General features: G+C 40.0%; 1 protein-coding gene across 9 annotated transcripts in view; it reads left to right on the top strand.

Moving 5' to 3' along the window:
• Positions 1-352: 352 nt before the first annotated feature.
• Positions 353-10,770, top strand: part of Atrx (ATRX chromatin remodeler) — a 226,069-nt gene continuing 215,651 nt past the window's right edge. For 7 of the 9 annotated variants that reach the window (XM_040281657.2, XM_021734672.3, XM_021734670.3 and 4 more), the window contains exon 1: positions 354-618. Coding sequence is in view for 6 of the 9 variants with exons in the window: in XM_021734672.3 (XP_021590347.1) it covers positions 599-618 (20 nt within the window). In the remaining 3 variants the exon portion in view is untranslated. Of the gene's footprint in view, positions 619-1,283; positions 1,372-10,770 lie in introns of all 9 variants that reach the window. The other 2 variants (XM_021734671.3, XM_040281649.2) reach the window with 2 other exon arrangements.

The following is a 10,770-nucleotide window of genomic DNA, read 5'->3' as shown; positions in this document are numbered from 1 at the left end:
CTGAGACTGTAGGTCTGTCTACTTAAGAAGGTGTAAGGATTATGTGAGATAATCCAGATAAAGGATTAATGTAGTGAACAGCATTTGGTACTCAATAAACGTAACTTGCTGTGGTTTCATCAATTATGTCAAAGAAAAGAAAATGGATCAACAGAGCATTTTCAGAAAAAAGTCAAAATACGTCACTATCACTTTCAGGTCAACTAGGACTGAAACAGACCCCCTGCTAAAAAGGTGGAGGGGATCAAATGACGTGGACCGCCTTAGCAACAGGCCCCCAAAGAAGGTGAATTTCCACAGCCAATAAGACTCTGAGCTGTTGCGGAGGTAGCCAATGGATGACGGAAAGAGGAAGAGGGAGGACGCGCCAATTCTCCTGCCTGAGCCTCGGCCCAACAAAATGGCGGCGGCGGCGGCGTCGCTTTGTTTCCGCGGCTCCTGCGGCGGTCGCAGTGGTAGGGGCCTTTGAGCAGTGGGGAGGATCCAGCACCGGCGACAGTGACTACTAAGATTCCAGGGCATTTCTATCGTAATCTGGCGCCGGAACCGTAGTGGCGCCAAAGGGCTACAGAAGCCGACGCGGCGATCAAGCGAAAACATGACTGCTGAGCCCATGAGGTAAAATGTACCCCCTTCCCGAGGGCCCCAGCGATGCGGGCCTGAGCACCATCTGAGTCGGGTGTTTGGGAAGACTTTCCCTTGGTGGGTTGGGCTTGTGCGTTGTTTAGCGGAAAGGGAGGCATCATTTTCTCTTTAGGTGTGTAGGGTTTCGGCATTTCGTAGGAAGGTTCCTATCGGGGGTGGGGGCGGGGGCGCGGCCTGTGGTGTTGGGAGCTTCTTCCAACCTTCTGTAACCAGCAAAGCTCGGTTGGCCTCCGCTTTTATGTTTTGGTGTCTGTGGGGTTGAGAATCCAAATTCGGAGGCGGTCTTTGGTATCCCGGTCATTCTTCCTTATCTTTGGGCCTAGAAACTGCGTGAGGAAGAAGGGGGGAGGGTGAAAAGGGGGGGGGGGTGAAAAGAGGGGGGAAGGGCGGGCGGGTTGTGAGATCCTGGGACTACTTACTGGCGTTTAGACTGCTGGTGATGGGAAGACTGGGGCTCTGCGGGTTTTTGTTTTTGTTTTTTGTAGATATTGGAGGCATTTTTTTTTTGTCGGGGGCGGGGTGGGGTGTCTTTCCAGGTATTTAGATTCCTTTTCTACTTCATATCGTGAAGGGTATTCTCGGATTTATCCTAATCTGTGGGGGTGGGGGGACATACTAACGCAGGATTTTGCTTCCAGAGGATCCCAATATACCACTTTTTGGGAAGTCCAGCTTTAATGGGACATCAAGTGTTTCCCCAACTTTATGGGCAGATTTCGAGTAAAGGTAATTAGATCCTGTTTTTATTTATTTATTCCATGAGGGATGAATGTGGGTTCGTGAAAAGTAAGATTTATTGCAAGCATAGTTGTGTCTGGCAGGCCGCCTCTCAAGCACGTTTATTAGGTTGACGCTGTTTTTCACGCGTGTTTCTGGTTTGCCTGTTGACTGTGTCTAAAATTTGGGTAGTTAATATGAAATGTATACCACTTTTATCTAGGTGGCTGGATTGCTTTTCAGGTAGTTTTATATTTGACTTTACATCCTACTAATTGATAGCTAATTTTTCTGCTGGTTATGCATCCTTCGTGCCTAGTGGCCAAGTAGAATTACAGGGAGCATGGATCAGAATTGCATTCCTAGTTTGCAAAATGTGCCTTTGAGAAACTATGAGAATGGCATAGGTTTTCAGAGCACTTCAGCTAAAATGTAGAATTTCAGAATCAGCCGGTACTACTTATGCCTGTTTTTTTTTTTTTTGCATTAATAAGGAGTAGATGGATGATAGATGATGGGATAGATGGTAGATGATGTTTTCCTGACCTAGGGGAGAATGCACTTTAGTTCTTAGATTATAGATCATTAGTTGTGTAAAGATTGTGGCCTTGATTTCTGAATTGACTCAAGTATAAGAAACTATTTAGGGTTATTTGACTCCTAAGAGATATATGGTACAAATTGTTGACAAACTGCTGATAGGCATTCATATTCATGTGCATGTACCTTACAGTTTAAAAGGACTTCTAGATTTTATTAAGTCTCATAAAGTCTACATTTAAAACAATAGGTTGTATCTGTTTATGGGACTGTAGTCCCAGCTCCCTAGAGGGTTAGGTGGGAGGATCCTTTGAGTACAGGAGTTCTGGACAAGGCTTGGGAACTTGAGATCCTGTCTCAAAAGAAGAGAAGAAACACCTCCCCCCCCCCAAAAAGAAACCTACCATAGGTTGAACTCCTATTTTTTTCTCCATTTCTTTCCTTTTCTGGGACTACAGGGGTGTGCTACTACACCCAGTTCCCTCTCCCTTTCTTTAGAAAAATATTTTTAGTTATTGATGGACACAATACCTTTATTTTATTTATTTATGTGGTGCTGAGGATCGAACTCAGTGCTTCACATGTGCTAGGCAAGTGGTCTACCACTGAGCTACAACATTTTTTGTGTATAGGATTTCTGAATAGTCTAATGTTGTGCCAATGCCAATTTTTCTTACTGGTCTTGAATTTTTGTAGATATTCTGGTGATTAGAGTAATATTCATAACAAAAATTGAGTTCTCATTGTTTTCTTTGACCTGTAATAATTTTTTTTTTTTGGTACCAGGTATTGAACCCTGGGCACTTAACCATTCAGCCACATTCCCCACCCTTTTTTTATATTTTATTTACAGTTTTTTTTTTTTAAAGAGAGAGTGAGAGAGGAGAGAGAGAGAGAGAGAGAGAGAGAGAGAGAGAGAGAGAGAGAATTTTTTTTTCAATATTTTATTTTCTTAGTTCTCGGCGGACACAACATCTTTGTTGGTATGTGGTGCTGAGGATTGAACCCGGGCTGCACGCATGCCAGGCGAGCGCGCTACCGCTTGAGCCACATCCCCAGCCCCTGTATTTTATTTAGAGACAGGGTTTGCTGAGCTGTTGAGGGCCTTGCTAAATTGCTGAGGCTGGCTTTGAATTTGCAATCCTCCTGCCTCAGCCTCTGGAGATGCTGGGATTACAGGTGTGTGCCACCACACCTGGCTTTATCTGTGTAATTTTGATTAATCCTCAAAATGTCCCATAGGGTACTACTTGATTTCCCCCATTTTACAAATGAAGAGGAAACTGAGGCATAGAGAAATAAAATAATTTGACTGAAATTATTCAGCTTGTAATTGATAGAGCTGGAATTGAACCCAGTGTTGACTCCCAAATTTGTGTTCTCTTTTGATCTGATTTTGTACATTAGAGCTTGTGTTCTTTACCACAAGGCATTAATGCCTCCTTAAACTCCTTCGTTTTAGTTTTTGGTACTGGGAATTGAATCCAGAAGTGCTTTAATACTCAGCCACATCCCTATCCCTTTTAATTTTTATTTTGAGACAGGGTCTTGCTAAGTTGTTTAGGGCCTTGCTAAGTTGCTGAAGCCGGCCTGGAATTTGAGATCCTCCTGCCTCAGCCCCCAGGTTGCTGGGGTTACAGGCATGCACCACCATGCCTGGCATGACCATTTTAATTTAGCCCAACTATTATGGTAGAAGTAGTTTGTGTTAGCTTGGTCATGGTCATTTGTTATGGGTTTATGATTTTCTAGCTGTTTATAATGATACACATTTTGTGTCCAGATGTATGATATAGTGAGCTAATGAAACATTTAATCTGAGGAGTGTCTTAAAACTGTGAAGGAGCTATGTGCACTCAGTGGTAGTGCACTTGCCAGGTGTATGTGAAGCACTGGGTTCAATTCACAGCACCACATATAACTACATAAATAAAATAAAGGTCTGTCAACAATTAAAAAATATTTTTAAAAAGGCTAAATGTCTTTTTAAAAAAACGATGTGAAAAACCTCTTGTAAGGAACTACATATATAATGGTAGGGAATTAATTAAAACATTTGACCTGCCCTGATTATTTACTGTGCAAGAGCTTCAAGTGGATGTTGAGAAGAACTTTCTCAGGTGAAGTCTCATCTTCAAGCTTTTAATGATAGTTAAAGGAGAATATGACAGGTAATGCTTGAAAATTAAGCCCACAATACCAAAGAATGGTTGATTCTCTTATGTGAGACAGAAAGAATTTGAACAGTTCTATGCTTTATCATTAATTAGATTTTACACCATAGTTCCAGATTTTTCATCTTTAGATTTTCTGTTGAGCACTGAAAAGTAGACTAGTTCTTTTAAAAAAAAAAAAAAAGTACTGGGAATTGAACCCAGGGCTTTGTGCATGCTTGTAGGTGCTCTGTAGGGTCTCATCAGGTTGCCCTGGTTGACTTTGAGCTTGTGATTCTCTCCCCTTAGCCTTCCTAGTAACTGGAATTCCAGGCATCCACCAACACTCCCAGTAGTTCTGATTTCTTTTGTTGGTATTGAGGATTTAGCCCAGGGGTGCTTTGCCATTGAGTCACATCCCTGGCCCTGTTTAAAAAATTTGAGAGGAGGTCTCACTAAATTGCTTAGAGGCCTTGCTAAATTGCTGAGGCTGACCTTGCATTTGCAGTCCTCCTGACTTGCCAGGCTTACAGTTGTGCACAATTGTGCCCAAATTTTTACTTTTGTTTATTAAAAAAAAAAGAAATGTTCTAGAATTCTGTGTTGGAAAAATGGCCAAAAGGCAAGAGGAAGGAAAATTAACCCGTGACCTGGCTAAACCATACATGGAATAATCTCTGGTTCACTCTTTTAAAGTCGCCCCCCACACATCTTTTTTGGTGGTACTGGGAATTGAACCTAGGGCCTTGCACATGCAAGGCAAGTGTTCTGCAACTGAGCTATGTTGTCAGCCCTTTTATTTTTTTAAGGCAGGCCCTCCTTAAGTTGCTCAAGCTGGGATCCTCCCACCTCACCCTTGAAAGTAGCTGGGATTACTGGTGCTCTCCTTCACATCTGGCTTTCAATCTTTAAAGGTTTTGTTCTTTTTTAAGTTTTTTTGGTTTTGTGTTTTAAATAAGATTGGTTTGTTTTCTCCAGTTTTTGACATTATGAAAGATGAATATCTGATTTATAACTTAACGGTACTTACATGTAAAATTATGAAATTTGATGGAATTTGTCATTTTTAAAATGTCTTTATTTAGGGGCTGGGGATGTGGCTCAAGCAGTAGCACGCTCGCCTGGCATGCGTGCGGCCCGGGTTCGATCCTCAGCACCACATACAAACAGGGGTGTTGTGTCTGCCGAGAACTAAAAAATAAATATTAAAAAAATAAATAAAATGTCTTTATTTAATTAATTAATTTATTTTTATATGGTGCTGAGGATTGAACCCAGGACCTCGCAGGTGATAGTGCTCTACCACTGAGCCACAACCCCAGCCCATGGAATTTGTCGTTTTAATCCTTACAAAAAGGGAGTTGAAAAGCTGACAGCTGTAAAACTTGTTATTGTTCTTTAAAAAGGCAGCGGTTATCCAATTTGAGAAATGATGAATGTCTTCGAGTCTATTAAGATGGTAGCGTAATTTTTGAAAAATGTTATATGTCAATTATTTGCACTTCTGCTTTGTGGAGGGCGAAGAAATGCAATTTTAAATATTTCTTTGCGGTATTTTGGTTTGAACCCAAGGCTTTACACTTTTTAGGTAAGCTGTCTACTAGTAAGCTACATCCCCAACCCAGAAATGTAAATTTCCTAAAGGATTTTTGAATCATTTAAATATTAATTCGTTGGTTATGTTATGGGTTAGGGTGAAAAGAAGGACATTTGTCCTGTGCCCATGCCTGTAATCCCAGTGGCTCAGCTGCTTGGGAAGCTAAGGCAGGAGGATTGTGAGTCCAAAGCCAGCCTCAGCAATTTAGCGGGGTCCTAAGAAACTCAGTGAGACCCTGTCTCTAAATAAAATACAAAAAAGGGCTGGGGATGTGGCTCAGTTGTCAAGTGACTCTGAGTTCAAGCTCCAGTACAAAGGAGGAAAAAAAATTGTGACCCTAATTTTGATTAGTTCTTATTATTGTCAGCCCTCGATGTAGTTGGTTTTGAGCTTTCAGTTATACATGTTCTTTATAGGTAAGATAAATGTCATACTTAAAAGAAATTTTAATATAGATGTGTGATATAACTTTTTAAATAAGAAATTGTATTTATGTGGCTATTTTACATTTGAAGTCTAAACTTGGGCTTTAGGTTGACATGAAATGCTTTCCTCCAAACCTTGAATGATCTGTTTGATATTGTCAGAAGCACTTCACATGGTTTAAGTCAATGAAAAAGGATGCATAGATCTTTCTTCAGCAATGTTGAATATAATAATACAGTAAAAGGAGTGTCTAAATAATATCTCTGTATACATGTTTCCTAATGCTTGTCCTGTGATCTGCTTGATAGCTGACATGCAAGATGTTTAACTTTCATTTCCCCCTCTGTGAAAGGCAACAAGTTTAACAGATATCCATAATGCCTGCAGGTGTTTTCTGGGAGGTAACATGGTTATAACAACAGTTCTTTGTTTGGGGGGCTTGTGCTGGGGTTTGAGCCCAGGGCCTCATGATGCTAGGGAAGCACTGTACCACTGGAGTTATATTTCTAGCCCCAATATAACAGTTCTTAAATGTCAGTAAACTAACACTCTTTTTTTTTTTCAGTATAAAGAAGTTCTAGTATAGAGGAATGAACACTGAACAAACTGAGTCAAATCTTGTAGCCTTAGCTCTGTCCCATAAATCATTGATGATCTTAGACAAATCATGTATCTTTCCCAGGTGTCTACCTTGTCATTTGCAGAGTGAGTTTGTACTAGTTGTTCCATGCAGTTGTTGTTGTTATTATTTTGGTACCAGGGATTGAACCCAGGTTGCTATACCACTGAGCCACATCAGCAGCGCCTCCCTTTTTTTTAGAGAGGGGGGGGGAGTGGGAATTTTAATATTTATTTTTTAGTTTTTGGTGGACACAACATCTTTGTTTTGTATGTGGTGCTGAGGATCCAACCCGGGCCGCATGCATGCCAGGTAAGCGTGCTACCGCCACATCCCCAGCCCCTCAGTAGCCCTTTTTTAAATTTATTTTTTGGCATCAGGGAATGAACCCAGGGGTGCTTACCACTGAGTCACATCCCCAACCCTTTTTGTTTTTTATTTCAAGATGAGTCTTTGTAAATTTCTTAGGGCCTTGCTAAGTAGCTGAGGCTGACCTTGAATTTGTAATCCTTCTGCCTCAGCCTTCCAAACCACTGGGATTATAGGCATGCACCACCACCCACAGCTCCATAGAGTTATTTTTAAAAATAACTCTCATTATGTGGATGTTGATCATTTTTCATTTTATCTGCTTTTTGGGTAGCATGTAGATTTAATATATGTACTCGTTTTTTTATCTTAAGACTTACATGGTCAGTAGTTTGGTGCAGTGGCACATGCCTGTAATCACAGCAACTCTGGAGGCTGAGGCTGGAGGATCCCGAGTTAGAGGTCTGTCTTAGCAACTTAAGCAGACCTTCTGCAACTTAGTGAGACCCTGTCTCAAAATAAAAAACGACTGGGGATTCAGCTCAGTGGTAAGGCATCCCTGGCTTCAATCCTCAGTACAAAAACAAGCAAACAAACAAAAAAGTGAGTAAAAACAAACAAAGACTCTTATATGGTTAGGATACAGGTGTTTTATTGCTAATATGTGCCATAGTGTCATGAACGTAAACTTGTACAAACATTTACTGGGAAGGAAAACATTTTTGCTGGAAATTTTGTTGGTTATAGCTTGGGAACATGTTGTTGTTTGGTGGTGGTACTGGAGATTGAACCCAGAGGTGCTTTGTGGCTGAGCTACACCCCAATCCCTTTTAATTTTTTATTTTGAGATGAGCTCTGGCTAAGTTGCTGAGGCTGGCCTGGAATTTGTGATCCTCCTCCCTCAGCCTCCTGAGTTGCTGGGATTATAGACTTGTGCCACTACATCCAACAAGAGTGTGTTCTGTTTTGAAAGGTTACTACATCTAGTATATTTCTGTCCATTTTATGATTGAAGATGGTCCTTCTGAAAAGAATAATATTAGCACTAGCCAATTGTTCTTTTTGCCCTGGAAAAGGGTTCTTTGAATTTTGCACTGTAGCCACTGTTTCATATCCTTTTTCTGAGACATTTGCAGTTTTGGCTTAAAATAGACACTCCTGGTATCTATAGCTCAGGTCTTTTGTTAACTGTCCCGTGCAACATTTAAGAAATTATTGATATGGCAATAGTGCTGTTATACCAATATCATATACTCCATATTTTGCTTTATTAGTTGCTCCAATACTTGAATACCTTGAGTATCAACAAGAGATAAAGTTCCATACTGTGCTAGAATAATAAAAATTCCTGCCCTCTGCTGGGCATGATAGTCCAAATCTGTAGTCCTCGAAACTCAGGGACGCTGAGGCAGGAGGTTGCAATTTCTGTGTTAGTCTAAGCAACTTAGGGAGATCTTGTCTCAAAAAATAAAAATGACTGGGAGTGTAGCTCAGTGGTATAGCAACCCTGGGTTCAATCTCCAGTATTGCACACAAAAAATTGCTGCCCTCCAAAGGTATTCTTTTTTATTAGTTCATTTTAGTTATATATAATATTAGTATTTATTTTGATGTAATTATACAAGCATGGAATCAAATTTGCTCCAGGTCAGTCCTTAGTACTTCCTCTTTGCTTCTCCTCCCTCCCCATGTTTACTTTCATCTGCTTATAGATCTTACTTCTATTTATAGCTTTTTTTAAAAAAAAACATTAGTGCATTATGGGTATATGTAAAGGTGAAATTCACTGTTATATTTATATATGTTCATAGGAAGGTTTGGTGAGATCCATTCTACCATTCATCCCTTTTCCTGTCAACCCTCTCAATCCTTTCCTTTACTCCACTAATCACTTTTCTATTTTCATGGAATTCCTTCCCCCTTTCTAAAGGTATTCTTGAGAGAAAGAAACAGAAAGAAAGAAAATAAACAGTTAAAGAGCAGTCCTAACCTGAAAATATATTAGCTATGCTAAGGATGAGCATGATGCAATGGAGCACTCCTGTAATCCCAGTCACTGAGCTCTGCTTCCAGCCAAGGAAGACATTTCTAATGGTAATCAAGAAATATTAGAGATGTAGTATTTGAGTCTGGCCCTTGGAGGATGGGTTCAATTTTGACCAAGAAGACTATGGGAGGATTCCAAATGTGAGGGGTAGCAGTTATTAGCATTTTTTGCAAGGTCAACTTAGAATTTTTTAACTCAACTTGTGGACAAACATTGTATAACTATCTTGCAGTTTGTTTGTTAGCTTTTGTGTCTTGATATTTTTATAAAAACTACCTGTGCCCTGTGAATGAGCCTGATAATTTTAGTTCAGAATTGTTAAGACAGGCTGGGGTTGTAGCCAGTGGTAGAGTGCTTGCCTAGCATGTGTGAGGCACTGGGTACAACCTCAGCACCACATAAATATATAAATATACATACATATGTATATATATATAAAGATATTGTGTCTATCTACAACTAAAAAAATACTTTAAAAAAGTAGCCGGACACTGTGGTGCATGCTGATAATCCCAGCAGTAGCTACTTGGAAATTAAGGTGAGGATCTCTAGTTTGAGGCTGCCAGCCTGGGCAAAATAGGGAGACCTTGTATTAAAAAAACATGGGCTAGGGCCAGCATGGTGGCACATAGCCTATAATCCCAGCAGTTTGGGAGGCTGAGGCAAGAGGATCAAGAGTCCAAAGCCAGCCTCAGCAACAGTGGCAGGCACTAAGCAACTCAATGAGACCCTGTCTCTAAATAAAATACAAGATAGGGCTGGTGATATGGCTCAGTAGTGTTCAAATCCTGGTTCCCCTCCTCCAAAAATAATGGGCTAGGGATGTGACTGAGAGGTAAAGGTGTTTGCCTGGCATGGGCAAGGTCTGGGGTTCAAAACAGACCAACTGTTAAAACATTATCTTTTAAATTGTGTGAATTTACAGGTTTTGAATAACTATGATCAAATTATGACTTTAGTTGTCTTTATTTGGTAAATTGAAGTAGTCAGTTGACTATTGGGCAATATTTGAATTGTAAAATTCACAATAGGCCTGGGGGTGTAGCCCAGTGCAAGACTGTGGGTTTGATGGCCAGCACTGGAAAAAGAAAAAGAATCCAAAATAAAATAACTTATTTTTGAGTACTATTGGATTTAGGATTAATTATTTTGCTTATTTGATTTATATTAGTCAGATTTTGGTTTATGGGAGATAGCATCCTATATTAAATGCAATAATATTTGGTTTGAAAATGTTAATTTGTTTTTAAATTTTTTTTTTAGTTGTATCTGGACACAATAACCCTACTTTGTTTATTTAATTTGTTTACAAGGTGCTGAGAATCCAGCTCAGTGCCTGACACATGCTAGGCAAGCACTCTACCACTGAGCCACAATCCCAGCCCCTGAAAATGTTAATTTGTTTCAGCAATATTGACATCAGGGAAGAATTTGAGCAGAAGACATAATTTGCATTTTTTATGAAAGATTTTTCTGCAGAGTCAGGGGTCAGTAAACTCTGACCTAATAACCAATGGCATTTTTTTTTTACAAAAGTAAAATTCTATTGGACCCCCCACCCCACTCTTGTTTGTTTATGTTGTCTAGATGCTTTTCTACCACTGTAGCAGAGTTGAATAGTTGTGATAGAGACCTTATGGCCTACCAATCCTAAAATGTTTATTATTTATCCCTTTATTGAAAGAGTTTGCTGATTACTGGGTAGGTAAATGGGACA

The sequence above is a fragment of the Ictidomys tridecemlineatus genome, chromosome X, assembly GCF_052094955.1.
Source record: "Ictidomys tridecemlineatus isolate mIctTri1 chromosome X, mIctTri1.hap1, whole genome shotgun sequence".
In the NCBI taxonomy this organism is placed as follows: domain Eukaryota; kingdom Metazoa; phylum Chordata; class Mammalia; order Rodentia; family Sciuridae; genus Ictidomys; species Ictidomys tridecemlineatus.
Note: the sequence above shows the minus strand (reverse complement) of the source record. Positions and strands in the feature narration are given on the sequence as shown.